The sequence below is a fragment of the Neoarthrinium moseri genome, assembly GCF_022829205.1.
Source record: "Neoarthrinium moseri strain CBS 164.80 chromosome Unknown scaffold9_Wmoseri_CBS_16480, whole genome shotgun sequence".
In the NCBI taxonomy this organism is placed as follows: Eukaryota; Fungi; Ascomycota; class Sordariomycetes; order Amphisphaeriales; family Apiosporaceae; genus Neoarthrinium; species Neoarthrinium moseri.
In genome coordinates this window covers 404,254-424,201 of record NW_026055123.1, presented here as the reverse complement: position 1 = coordinate 424,201, position 19,948 = coordinate 404,254, and the positions used below count along the sequence as shown (strand labels likewise).

General features: G+C 52.8%; 7 protein-coding genes across 7 annotated transcripts; 4 read left to right on the top strand and 3 right to left on the bottom strand.

Annotated features, from left to right (window-relative positions):
• Window positions 1–464: 464 nt before the first annotated feature.
• On the bottom strand, window positions 465–1,389 carry JN550_003719 (uncharacterized protein; the record flags this gene model as incomplete). Its single annotated transcript, XM_049315154.1, has 3 exons — window positions 465–830; window positions 896–1,188; window positions 1,245–1,389. 3 exons carry the CDS (start codon window positions 1,387–1,389, stop codon window positions 465–467), a joined length of 804 nt encoding a protein of 267 aa, XP_049174289.1.
• A 983-nt stretch (window positions 1,390–2,372) lies between these two features.
• On the top strand, window positions 2,373–4,998 carry JN550_003718 (uncharacterized protein; the record flags this gene model as incomplete). Its single annotated transcript, XM_049315153.1, has 5 exons — window positions 2,373–2,771; window positions 2,839–3,515; window positions 3,569–3,644; window positions 3,745–3,971; window positions 4,023–4,998. The coding sequence occupies 5 exons, from the start codon at window positions 2,373–2,375 to the stop codon at window positions 4,996–4,998; spliced, it is 2,355 nt and encodes a 784-aa protein (XP_049174288.1).
• Window positions 4,999–5,479: 481 nt separating this feature from the next.
• JN550_003717 (uncharacterized protein) lies at window positions 5,480–7,270 on the top strand (the record flags this gene model as incomplete). The annotated part of the gene is made up of 1 exon (XM_049315152.1): window positions 5,480–7,270. The coding sequence occupies one exon, from the start codon at window positions 5,480–5,482 to the stop codon at window positions 7,268–7,270; it is 1,791 nt and encodes a 596-aa protein (XP_049174287.1).
• Window positions 7,271–7,347: 77 nt separating this feature from the next.
• Window positions 7,348–7,880, bottom strand: JN550_003716 (uncharacterized protein; the record flags this gene model as incomplete). The annotated part of the gene is made up of 2 exons (XM_049315151.1): window positions 7,348–7,617; window positions 7,665–7,880. The coding sequence occupies 2 exons, from the start codon at window positions 7,878–7,880 to the stop codon at window positions 7,348–7,350; spliced, it is 486 nt and encodes a 161-aa protein (XP_049174286.1).
• A 2,207-nt stretch (window positions 7,881–10,087) lies between these two features.
• On the top strand, window positions 10,088–12,436 carry JN550_003715 (uncharacterized protein; the record flags this gene model as incomplete). Its single annotated transcript, XM_049315150.1, has 2 exons — window positions 10,088–11,118; window positions 11,182–12,436. 2 exons carry the CDS (start codon window positions 10,088–10,090, stop codon window positions 12,434–12,436), a joined length of 2,286 nt encoding a protein of 761 aa, XP_049174285.1.
• A 398-nt stretch (window positions 12,437–12,834) lies between these two features.
• JN550_003714 (uncharacterized protein) lies at window positions 12,835–15,196 on the bottom strand (the record flags this gene model as incomplete). The annotated part of the gene is made up of 6 exons (XM_049315149.1): window positions 12,835–13,292; window positions 13,358–13,522; window positions 13,609–13,867; window positions 13,949–14,411; window positions 14,480–14,866; window positions 14,991–15,196. 6 exons carry the CDS (start codon window positions 15,194–15,196, stop codon window positions 12,835–12,837), a joined length of 1,938 nt encoding a protein of 645 aa, XP_049174284.1.
• A 2,305-nt stretch (window positions 15,197–17,501) lies between these two features.
• JN550_003713 (uncharacterized protein) lies at window positions 17,502–19,610 on the top strand (the record flags this gene model as incomplete). The annotated part of the gene is made up of 3 exons (XM_049315148.1): window positions 17,502–17,517; window positions 17,839–18,702; window positions 18,760–19,610. The coding sequence occupies 3 exons, from the start codon at window positions 17,502–17,504 to the stop codon at window positions 19,608–19,610; spliced, it is 1,731 nt and encodes a 576-aa protein (XP_049174283.1).
• Window positions 19,611–19,948: the final 338 nt, after the last annotated feature.

Here is a 19,948-nt window from a genome sequence, read left to right as displayed (position 1 = left end):
CTCCAAAGGTTTCATGTGTCATTGGGGGCACCATATCACCTTGGTAAGGCTTATTTACTTTGTCTGATGCGCTAAAATCTTATGACGTGGAAAAATCATCGATGAACGCTGGGCGTGTGAAGATTCGTGTAGACTGAGTCGCTTTCAATAGCACTGTAAACGGAGCAATGCCACTCGTCTTCAATTCATTCCCAACCCCTTGCGTAATGATCTGCAACTTGAAGAAATAGTCTGGGCGATGAACGACACTGGTGCACGTCCCAGCTCTGCGTCGCCAAGCTTCGACGTAGCTGGGCTCTGGACGGTTATCAAGACCATGACTGGTCATATTAACGCGGAGAGGGAATGGTAATAGAGTCCAGATTCGATGGAAATTGCCTATGTCGCGGCTCAGTAGCTCGCAATGATTGAGGGTTTAACACATTAAAGAGAAAGGTGAAACCAGCTTGGGCTTCTGGGTATAACTACAAGAAAAATGCAACAGTAAGAGATAGAGTAGCCATCCAGCCTGCGGCCGCGCTCCAACTCAACATCGCAGTTCCACTACCGAGACCATCTTCAGGTGTCGCTTCGGGCTTACCGCCTCCTATGCCGCCCGTGGAACCCGTACCCGACTGCTCAACTTGCGTCGCGTCACCGGGCGCAAAGAGGATGCCAACGTTGTTGGCGGCCGTGGCATTGATCTCTTCCGGTGAAAGGAGCGGGTTGTTGAGGGCATCGCACGATGGTCTGTCTGAGGACGAGTCAATCTTGTTCGTCACTGAAATCGGGACATCGAAGATCGTGTAGTGGTCGTCTCCGTTCAGCCGGAAGTTCTGGCGGATAGATATCTGGTGCACAGTGTTAGATTGGTCACCATATAGTTGCTGTGGTGAGGGAAGCCGGCACTCCTTACATTGTATACTCCACGGTCGCTGTCCTGTGACGTCGGCTGTCCGTCGCCAGCTAGGCAGTCCGGCCAATGCCATTTGACGTGCTTCACTGTTGATCCAGGCTCCAAGAGCATGATGTCGCCAAGACTTGCGTTATTCCCAGTTTCGGTGCCATTGGTGATGGTGAAATTCCTCCCCGTCTCGTAACTGTACAGAAATATCGTGATGTTGTGGATCTGGCTGGGGCTATCGTCGCCGTACGGTGGGAGATTCAGTTTACCATTGGCTGAAACATCCAAAGCAACCTCAATTGTATCTTTCAAACACTGTTAGCATGTGTCCCGAATACCGGGCTCTGGCCTAGTTACCGACCTCCTCCGAGCGGTGTTCCGGGTTGGGGAGCGTCAAGTATTGCAAAGCCCGGTGTGAAAATCTGCCCGTTGGCGATCGTGAAATTGAGCGCCGCGGACCGGGAAATGCAGAGCGCCGCATATGCGGCCAGTATCTTTGACGCCATTTAGGCAGTTTGCGTCGCGAGAAAGGCGGCTTGCTGATGACTAGACGATCATGCGAAAGAGGAAGTGTCGAGAAACAGAGTGCTTAAGTGGGCAGTCGTGCACCGTTTAGCCAACTATATGTCCACCATCATTGATGTGATGTGGAAACAAGGCAGGAAAGGACACGGCATGATGCACCAATAACAGATGACTGGTGGTCTTATTAAAAGTGACGAAGGGTGCGATAACCTTGAAAGGCCAATATGGACCACCCCGGGAACCTGGGCAGGTGGCTCACGACCCTGGGCCATTCGCATCTTTAGTCTGCTTTCATGCGTTGGCGTTCGGCTGCAATATGACCCAGGAGGATCACGAAATGAACCTGAATTCATCATGTCACTTAACTCTTGGCGGGTTCTTGAGTTGTTAACAAGGGCGAAACCTCCAGGTTGCACTTTCCGGTTGGCTGGGACTCAGCACGATTGGAATACCAACGTCTTAACGGCTCTTTCATCCCATCTTTTCTCTCATTCGCGTTGGAAGCCCTGAAGCTATGGGTTTAGCAGCACTGCTATTATGACGATGAAGCTTCTTCCCGTGCAGCCCAGGTTTCAGATTTAGAGATACCCAGATCGTTAAACTATCATGTGGGGCACGCTAGGCAAGACGGCACCGCCCCTTGTTCGGAGCCTGCCGAAGCCGGCATCGCACGCCCTTTGCAACTTCACAGCTGGCCCCCCCAATAACAGTTCAGTGACTCTACATCCTGGCAAGGCATGCTGCTGTCAAGGTCGGTTGCAGAGATAGCTGATTGGTCAAGACGACTTATATCTACCAGGTATAAGAGCGGCATTGACAGAGATCCGACTCCAAGACCATCTGACGTCGAGATCCTCTGAACTGCCTTTGGTGGTTGGCGAGCGATACTTGTTTCTGCCCGGTTTTCCTCTTGCGTCGGGCTCAAACTGGACCAGGACCGGGCAAGGGTCAGATAATGAGGGCCATGTGGAAGTCGGGTGCTCTGGCTGGGCGATGCAGCCGGCCCCAACAGTACCGCCAATTTTCGACGACACTACGGAGATCGTGGCAGGTGGCTCCGGCGACCGCGCCGCCAGCTCTTGGTGCGCTGAAAAACGTCCTTAACGTATCCGAGGAAGTGAGGGATGCATTGGCAACGAACAAGCCCGTTGTGGCGCTCGAGTCGACCATCTACACGCACGGGGCCCTGGGCGACGACCTCGACCTGGAGAACATAGTTCGCCAGAATGGCGGTGTCCCAGCTGTCTGCGGCATCTTGGAGGGTGTTCCCACTGTCGGGCTTCTTCCGGAGGAAATCACTCACATGATTGAGAACTCCCCAATGAAGGCGTCACGGAGGGATATCGCATTCCTCACCGGCATGGTAAGTTCCAGAACCGCGAGCATAAACGCTTTGCGCCGAGCCGGGCCAGTGTGTTGACTATAGGCAGGGTATGGCGGGAAGGAAAATCAACGGTGGCACGACCATTGCTGGCACCATGGTTCTCGCAAGGCTAGCTGGAATTCGGGTCTTCGGTACTGGAGGCTTGGGCGGTGTCCATCGAGGTGGTCAGGACACCCTCGACATCTCGGCCGATCTGACCGAGCTCGGGCGAACTAGAGTAGCTGTCGTCAGCAGCGGCTGTAAAGGTTTCCTTGATATACCTAGAACACTCGAGTTCCTGGAGACCCATGGAGTTCTGGTCTCGACGTTTGCCGATGGGCGTGATGGGAAGGTGGACTTCCCTGCCTTTTGGGCGCGCGAAAGCGGAGTCAAGAGTCCTTCCGTGGTGCAAAGCGACGAGGAAGCTGCCGCCATGATCTTGGCGCAGGAAATTATGGGCATTGAGTCGGGTCTGCTATTTGCGAATCCTATCCCTGAGCAGTCCTCGATCCCGAGGGATGAGATGAACAAGATCATAGAGCAAGCTGTTCGCGAATCACAGGAACAAGGAGCGTTCGGCCACGCAAACACGCCTTTCATTTTGCAGCGGATCCGCGAGCTCACTAACGGCCGGAGCGTACCGGCCAACAAGGCCCTTGTCCAGTTCAATGTAGAACGGGCAGCGAAGGTGGCTGCTGCGGTGTCTCAGATGATTTCAGGGGATATAGCCATACCTATGCAAGCGTGAGCGTTGGACTCTCATCTTATAGAGCTAGATTTCTAACACATACCTGTAGCAAGCCTCAAGAAAAGTCCTCGACAAAATTCACAGGTGTAACGCTGTCGTCAAGTAAACCAGAATCGGGCAAGCAGGTATGCATCTAAGAGTGCTGTTCTCAATCACACGAGAGGCCATCACGTGGTCATATATCCATACGATCCTGACATCTACGTTGACTAACTACAGTAACAGGTGTCTAAGCATGCAGATATCCTGGTAGCTGGTTCGGTTGCCATAGACTTGAGTTGTGACTATGCCGGTGCCGATAGTGCAAACCATCCAGTCCCTCACACGAATACATCCAATCCCGCTCGGATTACCCAATCCGTAGGTGGCGTAGGGCGCAATGTAGCGTTAGCCGCACACAAGGTCTCTGGCGATATGACGGTTAAGCTCTGTAGCATGGTGGGAAATGATGTGTAAGTACAAGTAAATCTGTTGTCGTCTGGTGTATACGCTGATCCGGACAGTGCTGGGTCGACTGTACTAGCCTCGCTTGGTTCTGCTGGTATGGATACACAACATATACGTCAGCTAAGCGAGCCATCAAGCCGGACAGCGCAATACGTTGCCGTTAACGATGCAAACAAGAGTCTTGTTCTGGCCATGGCCGACATGGATATCTTCGCAAATCACTCTTATCCTACGGAATGGAGCGCTACCGTCGCCGCAGCTAAGCCAAAATGGCTGGTCGTTGACGGAAATTGGTCCGAGTCGAGCATCAGGTCATGGATTCAAGCCGGCAAGCACAACAACGCTCGAGTTGCGTTCGAGCCTGTGTCCAATGCCAAGTCAGCGCGTATATTCTGCCCCTTGAAGAATCAAGTTCACCTTGGGGTATATCCGAAGAACAGCATTGACTTGGCGACACCTAACCAGTACGAACTGGCAGCCATGCACGCCGCAGCACAGCAAAACGGATACCTGGACAACCAGAAGTGGTGGGAGGTAATCGACGCGTTCGGCATGCAGGGGGCAAGAGGCCGATTTGTGCACATCACCTCGGCCAGCTTGACGAACGCGGGCATCCCGCAGCAAGCCGTCCAGCTGCTGCCATATATACCTACCCTCATCACGAAACTGGGCGACCAAGGAGCACTGCTGACGACCATACTGCGCAAGGACGACCCACGTCTGCTTGACGCAGCGTTCGAGCCCTTCATTCTGACCAGGTCCTTCCACGACCACCCCGAGATTGGGGGGATTTACATGAGGCTATTCCCGGTGGCAGAAACAGTCACGGACGCGGTCTCAGTCAACGGTGTTGGCGACACATTCCTGGGGGTCCTCGTTGCGGGGCTGGCCCGCGGAGGTGGAATTGAGGATCTCATGCATGTCTCTCAAAAAGCCGCCGTCCTGACCCTCAAGAGTGCTGAATCGGTCAGCGATGATCTGGGGACGCTGACGAGCGAGTTAGCAGCTGTGTCACGGCAATCCAATGTGTAGTTTCATATAACCGTGGCGACGGCTGGAGTAGAGAATCGTCTTCGAAATACAGAGCTTTAATATGATAAATGTTAATTTACAGATTGAAAGTGGCCGAGATGAGCTCACCGGCGGTCGAACATAAATCGGCCTGCCATAACGTATATATAGGTTGGTCACTTAAGGACGTAGTTGACAGTGACCTCAATAGTCGCAATAGTGGCCAAATTGTGCACAATACACTGGGGCTGCCGGGGTAGTAGAGGTACCCAGTAGGTACCATACCTAGGATGCATTTTCCAGCCAGACGTTTGAGGAGGGGCAATCACAAGGCTCGAGTGAGTGAGTGGACTGAGTGGGGCCACAATCCCTGCCAGTCCGCCAGATGATGCAAGGCTACCAGACCCCAGTAAAAAAAAGTTTCCTGCCAGAAGCCGTCCACGAGAGAAGTGCGATCGTTGGACTTTTGCTTCACCAATCCCTGGACTCTCACGCAGCAAAAATGCCGCCCAAGCAGAGGAGAGACTCGAGCGATGAGGATGACTTCGCGTCATTCTCCGAGCGCGATGAGTCCCACTACGAAAGCGAGGAGGATGCACCCGCCAAAGCCCAGAAGACCCGCATCCTCGAGAAGGACTCGGACGAAGAAGAGCTCGAGCGCTTCGTCCTGGGCGACACGGCCAACTTTCGCGAGAACCTCTTCAAGAACGATGCCCTGGCAGAGATTGGCTCCGATCTTGAGCCCTTGGACGAGGAGGGAGAGCAGGGTGCCGGCGGGAACCTCGAGGAGCTAGATGATGCGCAACTGTTCTTCCTGGATGCGCCCGTTGGCAGCTCCAAGGAGCTGGTACCAGCGCCCGCCACAGCCAAGGCTGCCGCCCCGAAAGACACCAAGAACCCACCTGCTTGGGAGGACAGCGACGACGAGCGCCTCACTGTGTCTCTGGCCACTGCCACGCAGCTGCGAAAGCTGCGGATAAGCGAGGAGGAGGACGTCGTCAACGGACTAGAGTACACGAGGCGGCTGCGACAGCAGTATCTGCGGTTAAACCCCCTGCCTGACTGGGCCAAGATGGCAGACGAACGTCCAGCCAAACGCCGCCGGAGGTCGTCCGCTGCCTCGGACAACTCCGAGGCCTCTGATCTCAGCGGAAGCGAGGCTGGTGACGAGCCCTCTGCCTTGCCGTTGGACAAGTTCCTGCGGGACGCAAACTCGCTCATGGGAAGCGGCGCAAAACCGACAAAGTTACGACCCGAAGTCATCGACATACAACGATCGAGAGACATGGCCGACAGTCACAAGGACGAAGTTACTGCGCTTTGTTTCCACCCGGAATACCCAGTCCTCCTGTCCTCGAGTACTTCGACCATTCTTTACTTACACCACATCGCCCCGACTGCGCACCCTACACCCAACCCCTTGTTGACTTCCGTGCAAGTCAAACAAGTACCCGTCCGACATGCCGAGTTTCTCGGCCCCAGTGGAGACAAGATCTTCTTCGCAGGCCGCCGGCGCTTCATCCACTCCTGGGACTTGCCGACAGGCCAAGTTCAGAAGACCGAGAAGCTTCAGGGCCATCACTTGGAGCAGAGGACATGGGAACGTTTCAAGCTCAGCCCTTGCGGGAGGTGGCTGGGCATGATTGCGACGACCCGAAAAGGAGGCGGCGCCATCAACATTGTAAACGTAAACACGATGCAGTGGATTGCTGCTGCTCGATTGGATAGCAGGGGAGGCATTGCCGACTTCCAGTGGTGGAAGTCTGGAAACGGTCTGACCATTCTCGGCAAGGGAGGTCAGGTCGGCGAATGGAGCATGGCATCGAGGCGTTTCTTAGCAATCTGGAACGATGAGGGTTCCGTTGGCGGCACCGTCATCGCCCTCGGAGGGCGGAATGGACCCAAACTCCTGGGCGGCGACCGATGGGTGGCCATTGGATCAAATAGTGGTGTCATGAACGTTTACAACCGCGAAGACCTGATTCTGCCCTCGACGGATGATGAGCTCGAGCTCAAGGAGAGGCCTGAGCCCACTCGGAGGTTCGAGCAGCTGACGACACCGGTTACGTTCTTGACCTTCAGCCCAGATGGACAGATTCTAGCATTCGGAAGCGGACACAAGAAGGATGCCCTTCGTCTTGCACATCTACCAAGCTGCACAGTCTACCGAAACTGGCCCACGGCACAAACGCCGCTGGGTCGCATCACAGCAGTGGCGTTTGGAAGCAAGAGCGATTCGCTGGCAGTCGGCAACGACACAGGGAAAATCAGGTTATGGGAGATCAGGAGCTAGTCGTCGATACCAAAGCCAATACATGAACATTCCAACGCGCAGTCTGGCCACTCGTACTCATGCCATCATCCCATTGCTTACTCTGTCAATGTGATCCCTGCGAACATATCTGCCATCTCCCTGACCTCTTTTGCGCCAACCTTGCTCTCTTGCAGCTTGGGGTTGAATATGTGCGCGAGCAACTGGCGGAGCGGACTGCCGTCCTCCACCTGGTTCCGAGGATAGATCTTGCGCGAGCGCAGCGTATACTGCGACAGCTCGTGCTGGCTCTTGAATCGATGCACGCGCGTTCCCTGCTTGACCGCGTCGAGGAAATCATGGATGTTGACCCAGACTTTCCGGAGCTTCTGTAATCCCAGCACATGGGGTTAGCCTCTATGCCCTCGGCACTCACGCCGGCGAGGGCCTCCTGGCACGTTACCTTGCGACACTGCGTCTTGCTCTTGAACTCGAAGTTGTCGAAGCCGAGGTCTCGCATCAGCTGCTGCCAGTTCTCGGGCTGGCCGTCCTTCCAGTACTCGTTCCAGCGTCTCACGATCTTCGCGGCCTTCGGCTTGGGCGTGGCTTGGAGTCCAGCCACTTGGTTGTGGGAGCCCGTGTTCTTCTTCATTGTGAGCACCATTATCGAGATCAAGCTTGCTCGGAAGCGCTTTGTCTTAGTGCTCGGGTGAAGTGATAGTCAGAAGTATGAACATGCTTGAGAACCACCGGTGGCTAGAGTGTAGTGTGGCGAGTCTGGTGTGCGAGGAGGTTAGAGAACGCAACAAATAGAGAGCCACAAGTAGTCACCGGCGACCACCTCCTTAGGTACCCCGTCAACGGACCCCTGAAGTTCTTTGGTTGGATGAAACACCTGACAAAAGTGGAATATGCCGACGGCCATTGGCGAGGAACCATTTCAGGCGAAAGTTAGATTCATGATAGTCAGGCTACAAGTGACGCAGAAACAGCCGGCGTTTTCCAGGGCTTTCAGTGTTGCTAGCACAATGACCGACATACAAACTGCTGGCTTCCCGAGACATGAAAGACCCGTGTCAGATTCTGGAAGAGCTAGCTGCTATCTGTAACCTGAGGCTTAAGAAATTGAATTTTCACAATGGATTTAAGTGGTTTATTATATCAATACTTCCTCCCTCCCCAGCTGTGCAGAAAACCTGGCTTAGACGGGACATCAATCTATCCGCGTAGAATTGCAACATGCCGCAACTTGCCGCCAACCTAATGCTAGATGCTTGAGACTTCGTCCCGACCCTGCTCAATATCTGTACCAGCGGAGTCACATGTTGTCCATTCCTTATCTTCCGAATGTACCCATGGGTCATCCGTGCCATCATGCAAATGATACACGTTCTGGTCGTGGTTCTTCTCGTCGGGACCTCACCTGCCTGGTCTTACGAGCGTGGACTGATATCACCAGAGGTTTCCTCCTCGGTTCTGGTTACGAGCAGGAATTCAAAGCAATCCAAGTCCCACTCCAGACTGGTGGGCCGAGTCGCATCACTCTGCGCACAAAGGCACAGATTAAGAGATGGAGTGTCGTCCTGCACCCTGAGCGACTCTGGCTGGGACAAGTTCCCAAACTCCCCGACTTCGACCAAGGGAAGTTCGCTCTGGTGGTAGACGATCACATCTGGTACCCCACAGCCCGAACCAAAGGTCTCTGCGCCGTCCTCCGGGTACATCTGTAGATACCGCCGTCTGCGGGAGTAATACAACACGAGCGACACCTTAGAGCCATCTCAGCTCACTATTTAGACATTGGGCTGTATGTGTTGAAAGATGTTCCGTGGTATGATTGGGCTAACATAAGTGTGGAAGAGGTAGTCAATCGTTTGGCCTTGACCCTTACAAGGCGATGGATGCATTTGGGACGATGGAATCTGGTTATCAACTGAAATTAAGTAGAGTGACATTTCCTAGAGATGCAACTGGCTTGTAATGCCATTGATGTTGATGAGTATACCTGTTGACTCCCGAGACGATTATTATGAACTCAGCTCGAGGAAGGACGGCCATGAATTGCGGCCATGAGAACGACCGTTCACCTAGCCAGCTGGCTGTAATCTATCGAAATAGTTTTACGGCCTTCTCATAACATGTAGAAGGACTACTTTTGACTTTTGATAAAGAAGCACATATTTGGCTTTGGTGTGTGTTAAACGAGACTCGGGTCTATACGGTTGCTGGTTAGTTTAAGCACAGCGACAAAGAGAATTCGGGCCGGCGTCCTGTCCCGAGTCAAAAATCCTAGGCTTTCTTGTCCTATTGCCGTGCGCCTCAGGTCTCTTGACGGACACCCAATCGCAGGCCAGCGTTAGCCCTGTGGAAACTCATGGGTCAATTGACAGTGTGCTGCGGTAAAGACTATTTCGATGGGCTGGCGACATTGCATTCGGATGATTTTTCCCCCTTATAGTAATGCGTACAAGTGCAGAGCTTCGGCTTATCATGATAAAAAGCGCATATCCCCTGCGCCCTGCCATGCGCAAAGGAGCCCGGGTTGTTAGCAGCTGAAGGTGGGAAGCGACTGGCGGCGCAGCATAGGCTTACTCCAACTGTAATAACTCCAATCTGCCAGTCTGCCTGCAGCCGTGGCAGTGCTCAAGGGGCGTCACGGCAGGCTCGGGTTTAACCTCCTTGATGACCGCGGAGGCGCCAATCCTCAGCCGCATATCCATCTGCATATGGTGGTCGTCACCATCATTCGGGGGAGGAAATCCTCATTGAACGCTTACATGGTGAACTACTACTGCTACTTGCTGCTTTCCACAAATCTCGGAACTGTGCTCGAGAGAGGCTACTTCGTGAGGGATCGACATGTCTATCCCCGTAGGCCTTCAGATAGGGCTTGAGCTGACCAATTTTGTCGCTCCCTTGACCAAGACCGCATTCAGGTTGGGATCCCTCGCTGTACGAGAGGCAATTGAGCGTTCTGGCTCCGATGAGTTGACCGAATTGAAACTTGCCCACATCCTAGGCCGGCATCGCCTGGACGATGTGATAGCAACGCATTTTCGCGATATTGTATCCCGGTCTAGCAGTACCCCTCTCTCACACTTCATGAAAGAATTGGTATTAGAGAGCGGCTCGGGTCCCACGGTCACGCAAGCATTGACGTGTGGCAACCCAGCCCTGCTGTCGATGGTCATTCAAGTGTCGTTTTTGGCGTGGTCCCACGAACATCAATCGCTATCGCAGGCTCTGACACAGGCCATCGATGATATGCTCATTGAGAGCAGGGCGGCGACCAGCCACGGATTGAATTATGTGTCGCTACTCGGAACCGTTTTGGCTTGCCAACAGCAGACTGCGGGGTTTTCATGGGCGCACCACTATGCTGCTATTGAGGACAAGATCTTGAAGGAGCTGAAAGCTCGTTCCACGCAGGAGCGCCCTGCAAAGCGACGCAAGTCTCGTGGTGGTCAGTCCGCCAAACCTGTCCACCAACAATCCCTCTCAGATAGAGCGATGCCATATGTCATTCTACGTGGCCTCATCAAATCTCTTGACTCCGTTCAGAGATTTCCCGAGGACTGCATATTGCAGCTCTCTTGCGATCGAGGTATTTCCTCAGTTGTGCTTTGGTGCTACCACATCCTGGGCATCAGTGTGCTGGTGCGACTGTCCGATACGCTCGTGCATTTTGGAGCCGGGCCCTATAATGTAACGATTGAGTCGTGCAATTCATTGGAGGTCTCTGCGGTTCTTCTCCAGCGGGCATCGGAGAATGTACCGGTGTTCACGTTGAACCGGGATGATGCTGACCCCTACATCCGCTGTGATCAACGAAAGGAAGCCAGAGGCTTTCTACGGCAGATCCTGACATCTCATGGCATAGAAGGTGACGAGTTGATTGGTTATGGGAAAGGGCTCGTCTCAAAATGTATAAATCACTTTGATATCAACTCAAGTCCGCCGAGTGATGATACCATCAAGGTTGCATCTCTGAGTCACTTATCCCAGGATACTGAAGATTTAGATGAGTACGACACAATTCAGCCTGCTTCTCTCAACCAGTCATCACAGAATAGCGAAGACTCGAATACACTCGAACAAAACGTGGATTATGCGTCTACCAATTACTTTTTGCGACCTAAGATCCTCCGAGCAGCTTCTTTTCTTCTCGACATCGATACTGATGATTTGTGTGACGACACGATCGAGCTGGTTAGCATCAGTCGCAAGAGAAACATTTCTTGGTCAGCAATCGTTGCCGTTGTCTACGCTTTTGCTAAAGTGGGAGACCTGACTGGGTGCGAACTGATGCCGCTTTCCCTGGACACATTCGAGGACCTTAGCACGGAAACTCAAAGCATCACTGACAGTGAGGGACTTCTTCGGCAAGCCGTGCCTGACACTCTCCAGTGTTTCGATCTGGTCTGCCGCTTATTACTTGGAAGTCGGTTCACAAAGGAGTATGTGTCAAGGGCAATTCTGATCAGTTCCCACGGCTGGAGCGTCTTCTTGGATATCATGGAGGCATCTGATCCCACGGATGCGGCTAGTGGTAGCTTGCACATAAAACCTGGCGTACCCGCACGGGACGGTATTCGAAAGGCGCGGATAATTGATGGAATGACTGATTTTGGTATCGATGCCACCCGAGAGCTTTTGTTTAACTCTGAGCCCCGCATCTCATTCTGGCCTGGGGTGTGGACTGCCAAGGTTGTTGGCACACATATCGGATACCATGGACAGGACGCCTTTACAGTGGTGCAAAGCTACGACTGGGCTCACAGCGGCCAAGTATGCAAAAAGTGGCGACTTGGGTTTCGTGAAAAGCAAGACATGTGCGTGAAGTTGCAGATACTAAGAAAATGTCCCTGCGAGACGGGACAGTCTGAGGTTGAGAGACGACGCGTAATCGATAGGCACTTGACTTGGCCGGTGGCTGCAAAGATGGAGAATGATACCACACAGACTTACGTCGTGAAACATCCTGAGGATGAGTGGAACGCCTCTCGAATACCTGAAAGAATCTTCCGCTGTCAGGACGTCTGGTATTTCTATGTTACCGGCGATGGTGCGGCGAGATGGCTGGGCTTGGACAATCTCGACCGATTATCATTGGAGGTTAACGACTACCCCATAATAGCTCGTGGCAAGGGCTGTTGCGTGTCTTGCGCCATGAAAGTGGTGAAGGGCAAAGCTTTGGTCTTGTTATAAGGACTGCATCATAACCAGAAGAACTTGCAGCTGGATGTGCATAAGCGTGACGGGGAGGAAGACGAGGTCAGGTATAACCAATCTATTGCCAAGCGGGGGCTTCAGCCAATGCAAAGTTAAGTCTTGTCTTCAGCATCAGATAGTCAAAGACAGGGGGATATGCTTCGGAGCTTTCTCATGCGGTTGCGTGACGTCTTCGCACGCCTGCCATTTGTCGTAATAATTGGATAACTATTCGGGGCAACAGCCTTTGTTCACAACCGTCACGCCAACGACACGAGAGTTGAAAGTGTTTATAAACCAAGGCAACGGAGTATCAAAGATTGCCCACCTATTTAAAAAGAAATTCAATTAAATAGGTACACAATTATATCCACATTACAAACTATCGATAGAATTTATAGCCAGATCAAGAGCACCACGCTACTAACTGCAGCTACTAATCCACCAATTAGCCCACCAACAACACGTCTGCCCGCTCCTGCTCTGGCCGTCTCGGTATTATTTGGTGTTGATGTTGAAATTGTAGCCGACGGATTATTTCCGCCACCATGAACATTTCCGTTCCCATACAGAATCTCCGTTCCGTTATCAGTCCTCTCCCCAACGAGCACAAAGTCACGCACTACGCCCCTGCCGGCCGCCAAAAGGGCAGTCTCGCGCGCACTACACGTCTCGAAAACATCCCAGACGTAACACAACGGTTTGTTTGGGGGTGGAATCGCGTTCTTGATGCCGAAAGAACTGGACGGGCCGCTGCTGGCTCTAAAGCTGTTAGACTGGCCTGTAGCGATATCAGTGCGGGCGAGAGTGCGCGTGAAGATTGCGTGTGCTGTTTCGGGTTGGTAATATGGTGCTAGAAATCATAGAGAGTCAGTTCTGGGAAAGAGGGGGTATTTCAGGTGAGGGAGAAGGCCGTACCTGCATGACCGGCATCAAAAACACGGACGAAAGAAAGACCGCCGTATTCTCTCACCACTCCCCCTTTGTACGAGCTGTTCGTGAATAAATCTGTGTATCCTGCAGCGCGAAACCCTGCGGATACAGACGAGTTGATTGCGAGGCTGATTTGCTCTCCCCCGAGCCCTGCATCAGGTTAGAAATCTTGAGCTCTCTGTTCCAACCCACGTGATAGCACCATAAACAGACGGAGGGACGGAACGCAGGCTTACAATTGCATTGATAATCAGCGTCGCCATACATCAGCATGACTCGCGTGCCGGCGTCGAGCAACTGGCCCAATTCGGCGAGACTTTTTCCTCGAATAAAGTCGCCTGTCGAATCAAAAGCCGTCTTGACAGCCGCCGAGAAGCCTGTAAAGTTGAGAGGGACACCTAGATCTTGTTGCGTTTCGCGCATATTCAAGTAGCCGGCAGCGAACTTAGGCGGGAATGGGTTGGGCTTCGGCTGGGTGATATCGAAGAGGTCGCGCTATTTCAGTTACAACACGAAGTTCAGCATGTGGACTACATAACATTGGGCGGAAAGGGAAAGGGGGATAACAAAACTCACACCCTTAGTCTGGAACGGCTGCATCTTGGATGCGGCCTTGTCACTTCCAAAACAGAACATGAATGCTGCCGCGCATGCATCGTTGACTTCTTTGACGGATCCCCATTCGTGCGGATCAAGCTCGTCGCCCAAGGCGCGGCACTTCTCGGATAGGCGTATACACTCTGGGACAACAGCCCGCGCGGCCTTATACTCAGTCTCGTTGATGGCTTGGATCCCGTACGTGTTGTTAAATGCAAATTCGGGATAAAGTGGCGTCTGCACAATATTATCAATGCACGCATTGACCAGTCCCAAGGCATCGACGGTAATAGGAATCGCGTGTTTCGACATATTGGACTGCGACGAGCGGAGCAGTGAGTTTTGGGCCGCGATGTGCGACGCAAGAGCCGGGGCGTAATGTCCGCCGTATGACTCGCCCCAGATAGATAAAGTTTTGTTAGGAGGGCTATATTCGGGAAATCTATTTTTTCACTCAATCTTCAGTGTTCTGGGCAGAGAGGGGAAGAAAGAAAGAACAAGTGAACTCACTCTTGCAGCCAGCTCTGTAGGAACCACCACATCGCCCTCGCCGATGAGGCCGTGGTATTTACGGTCTGGGAAGGCTTCTGTGACGGAAATATCCCCGGAAGTGCGTTCAAATCGTCCCCGCCAACTACCGAAGCATTGCTCTTCGTAACTAAGAACGGTGAAAGCGTCTCGTTGACGGTCCCTGTCACAAGCTCATCGTAGGAGAAACCGACTTGCACGGGCTGGTCAAGATACAGCATGTTCGCGCCGGAGTTCCAGCTCCACTCATTCAACTTTGTCGTCTTAGAATCCTCGAGCACGATACACGGTCCATTTGAGCCCAGCGCAGCGACGACCGACGGCGAGCCAGGCCCGCCCTGCAGCCACAACGAGAGAGGTGCATTCTGACTGTTGGGGGACCGTGCAGAAAAGAACCAAAAGAACGAGTGAATCGGGAAGGGTTGTCCCGGTATGGTGCCCGGCGGGAGGTTGACGTAGCCAGCAAACGACTTAACGCCCGGGGTAGTCTCACATATATGTGTCTGTTCGATAAGGGGTTATTATGGGAGACCAGCGAATTAGGGAGTTTCGAAGGCTTGCCTGCTTGTAAGAGATCGAGAAACCCGGGAAGAGACCGCTAGAGATGGTCTTCAGGTCCTTAGCGGGCTCCGGGAGGAGAGCTCCTGAGCCAACGGTAAGTAGGCCCAGGGCCACGGTAGACGCAGCGCATAGTCGCATACTTGATGTCTCAGAAGTACTGCAACTTTGGTGAGAGATTAGATGAAGTCCAATTACATCAGAAGGGGCAAAACAGAGCAATCTCTCATATTTATAATCAGAACCGGACTCGTTAGCCAACATCTGTGTTCCTCGATTCGCAAGTCGTGGAAATTGACTTGGCATTCAGGAGTATACGACTGAGGCACAGCCATGGCAGATCTCATGATTCGTTGCGGCCAAGACAAAACACAGACAGCAACTCGGCACTGGATGATCACCCTAGTCTCCCGAATTAGAGTGACTGGGTCGTTTTGAGAGAGACCCCTGGGCCACTCGCTGGTTCGGACTCGCCCCACAATTACACGGGAAGCCTGAAACCAATAAGGTATAGTGGAGGATTCCTACGCTGATGTGAGACCGAGTCCGAACCAGTCGCAGAGGTCGTCGTGCTGCACTTGGTAGACAGAGCAAGCGCCAGTCCGGGTGTCCATCACGGGAAGTCTTTAAATGAAAATCAGACAGACGCCATGTCCAAGCTTCTTTTCGCACCAAAGCGGACGCTGCGACAAATCTCAGACAAAGACGGACTGTCGAAGGAAGCACTGGCAAACATTGTGGCTAAGTTCCCTGAACAAGAGACCTACGAGACAGAGTTCGAATACTTCTGGAGTGGGCCAAAAGGCATCGCCTACTTGTTCCTCCATGCTTCTATAGCACGCCTGGGCAAATACATACCTAACCGCCAACGGACGCACAATCATTGTGATTGACTGGGCCGCCAGACTGTGCAAGTTCTGTTGACTGCAGTAGGTAAGGCAAGTATTGGGCTCACCCTCGCGCACTGCGTAACCCAGTTGTGTAGTCCAGAGGTTCAAGGTGCTAGGGGCACCTATAGTAGTGGCAAGGCAGCTCTCCCCGCACGTCATTGGGGCGGATGCGCACACTATCAATACTGTCTTACTATTTTACGTGGATGATTTTTCCTGGCAAGGCGCAAAATCTTGAAAGCGAAGCTACAAGAGATTCTACGGCCACATGAGTTTGCATACGGTCTACCCTCAAACGCGGAATTCCACGCAACTCTCTCCTCGAAAGCAATTAGACGCGAGGCTGGTCGCGTTGACTTACTCAAAATACAGTTGAGAAAGCTCTTAGTGTTGCAGCGAAAACCAATATCAGCGGATTCGGCACCGAAAGAGTGATTGACATGGCAATGGCACGATCAGGTATTGCTTCAGCGCATCGTAATAAGCCTACAACTAACGTTACGCTCTAGATTTCATTAACAACTTTATATATTAAAACCTAGCTGTCGATAACTGCCTTGTATCTGACATCCCTACCATCCTTACGCCATCCATGGGGCCTCGAATGAGCGAAGAACATCTCAAAGAGCAGGCCTCTGAATCTGAGGATGTCCAATCGGGAAAGGCAGACTTTGCGGAACGAGGCGAGCTTAAAAGAAGGTTCAAAGAAATGCCAGAAGTCTGGCGTACAAGCAAGAGCAGATTCGTTTTGGAGTTGCGGCAATCGCCCTGTCCCAACCCAACCCATCCTGCATCCAATTGACGTACACATGCAGTGCTCCCAAGTGCCTATTAACAGTGGTAAGACCCGTAGGTCTGCCTTGCAAGCAGGCTTCGCTGTCTCTGGCCCTTAGCCACAGCACCTTCTCAGCAACCTAACGCATAATGACTGACGGCACTGGGCCAAGCACCCTTTTGCAGACGGATCATGAGGTCACCCGGGGTTTCTTCTGTCAGAGTTGTGCATAAAACGTTCAACAAGTGGACACGATGAGCCGGCGGAATATCGTGCGCTACACCGTCGTAAGTCAGGTCCACCAGTGTTATACAGAATGTTCATCTTAGTCTATGCCTCCGACATTGGAAAGCTAAGCTGGCTTCGTCTTCCTCTCGCACCCAGGGACGGCATGTTAGAGTTCTGCTTCTTGTCTGGTCTCCTAGTATGCTGCCTTAGGTCCGAAGTACGACCTCTCGGAAAGCTATCCCACGTCCAATGGTTGCATAATCCCTCCATACACTGCGCCTTGAACTGTCCCCCAAAGCTAGCACACGGCCTCAATCAGTTGGTCAGTTCGATCATCCTGCCAATGACCATTTGCGGTGTTCAAGAAGCTCACTCGAATCCAGTCTACGACCAGTTAAGCTGGGAGGTGGAATTAATTAGGTGGAATAATTTAACGATCGTCGAGGAAGACGTCGAAAATGGTTTAAAATCAAAGTTACATAGTTCCATGCACCTATCGTAAGCCGAATGCCACAGCACCATGTAATCTGCATGCAATGAATTGAAATGCAAGATGGCAGGGTTTATTTGTAATTAGAGGATTCTAAACCTGGTAAGCGTCTGTCACGACTGTGCCCAAGGGTGGTATATGACGTAGGTGGCTGCTCACACAACAACGTTTACATATACGTACCCGAGACCCTGATCTACAACCCTTCAGTCTTGATAGCAGCCGGCAAGAATGTTGTTTCAATTGCTATGTATCGTGGCGCTCGCGGCCAGCTCAGTGGAGACCCGCAGACTTCCTTCTAGCGCCTTCGCTGTGCCAGGAACCAATGCGACCTATGATTATGTAGGCAAGTCACCAATTGTCCCTTCAACACATACACGAGAATGCTGACCCTCTTTAGTGATCGGAGGCGGCACGGCAGGACTCGCCATAGCGGCGCGTCTAGCCCCCAACTTCTCCGTCGCCGTGGTCGAGGCCGGCGGAGTTTATGAGACGGACAACGGCAACCAGAGCGTAGTGCCCTATTACGCGCTGACTATGCCGCTACTGTCTTCAGACGCGGCGACGTATTTACGCCAGCCTCTGGTGGATTGGAGCTTGGTCTCCGTCCCGCAACCGGGAGCCGGCGGGCGCAAGATTCACTACGCTCGAGGCAAAACGCTCGGCGGCAGCTCTGCGCTCAATACGCTGGCGTATCTGCGCGGGTCTAAGGGAACCTACGACTGGTGGGCTGAATTGGTCGGCGATGAGAGCTATCGCTGGGATAATGTGCTGCCGTTCTTTCGGAAGAGCTGTCAGTTTACGCCGCCCGATCTGGAGAAGCGGAACGCGGCCAACGCGACGCCGTACTGGGACCCGGATACGTGCGGTGTTGGTGGTGGACCTCTGCAGGTGTCTTTTGCTAATTGGGTCGACCCGACTATAGCGTGGCTCGCAAAAGCACTGCAGGGCATTGGAATGCCGCTGGGCCCAACAGGCCTGAACGCTGGTTTACTAAACGGTCTGGGTGATTTCGTTTCGTCAACTATTGACCCGCGCCATGCGACTCGTTGTTCGTCGGCTGCGAGTTACCTGCTTGAGGCCATCGAGGAGACTGAGTTAATGGTGTATCCGCATACACAAGCGACCAAGATACTGTTCCAAGATGGGAAGGCCATGGGCGTGGTAGTCGACACGCAAGGGCTTGAATACACATTGAATGCAACCAAAGAGGTTATTCTGTCGGCCGGCAGCATCCACTCTCCCCAGCTTTTGATGATCTCGGGTAAGACATTTGTCACTTGACTCCTTCAGTATTCGCACTGACGCAGCCTCGATATAGGTATTGGCCCCATGAGCACCCTTCAGTCTCTCGGCATCCCCGTAATCAAGGATCTTCCGGGTGTCGGACAGAATCTCTGGGAACAACTCGCCCTCAACGTACAACAGGGGGTTAATACCTCAGCCAGCACCACCTTTGTCAGCTCCCCCGATCCAGCCGTACGACAAGACATCCTACGCCAATACCTCGACGACCAGGCCGGGCCTTTCAGTGCAGCAGGCGGTTATTCCTCCTTCGAGAAGATCCCCACCTCTCTACGCTCCAACTTTTCCCAGTCCACGATAGACAAGCTCGCAGATTTCCCCCCAGACTGGCCCGAAATACAATACGTCCCGTTCGGTATCCCGTCCGGCTTAGTAGATCCCCCAACCATCGGCGCCTTTACTGCAACACTGTTGGCGCCGCTGTCCCGCGGCAACGTCACCATCACCTCCCCCAGCGTCAAGGAACCCCCCGTCATCGACCTGGGCTGGCTCTCGGACCCGGGCGATGGTGAGGTCGCCGTGGCGGCACTTAAGCGCTGTCGCGAGGCCTGGGCTGATCCGTCGACTGCCTCTATCCAGGTCGGGCCCGAGATCGCACCTGGTGTGCATGCCGCGACGGATGAGCAGCTTCTGGACTATGTTCGGCAGACGGCCACGACGGTTTGGCATGCGAGTGGCACGTGCAAGATGGGGCATAGCGACGGTAGCGATGCCATGGCCGTGGTGGATTCGCAGGCGAGGGTGTTTGGCGTACAGGGTCTGCGTGTAGTAGATGCGAGTGTGATCCCGTTTGCCGTGCCGGCGAATCCGCAGGGCACGGTGTATATGTTGGCTGAGAAGATTGCGGACGCGATACTTGGGGCGTGATCAAATACACGAACGAGCATGTATATGTTACAGTTTTGTGCCTCCACTCTTTCTAATGATGGGCATATACTATCTATGTGGTTATTAGCGATTAGGCACAACCTACCTAATGCCAATTCAGGATAAATATCAAATACTTTACAGAAAAATAGTATGCAAATTCGTCAAAAATGCATCGAAGTGAAAAGAAAACATTTTAGTGTAACAAAGCCGAAAAAATGCATAGATCAAACAGAAGCTGCTGTTGGATGAGGCTGCCCAAAAAAAAAAAAAAAAAAAAAAAAACTGGAAAGGAGGTGCTTTACTCAGTACCTCTATGGTCATTTTCAAGGCCTATG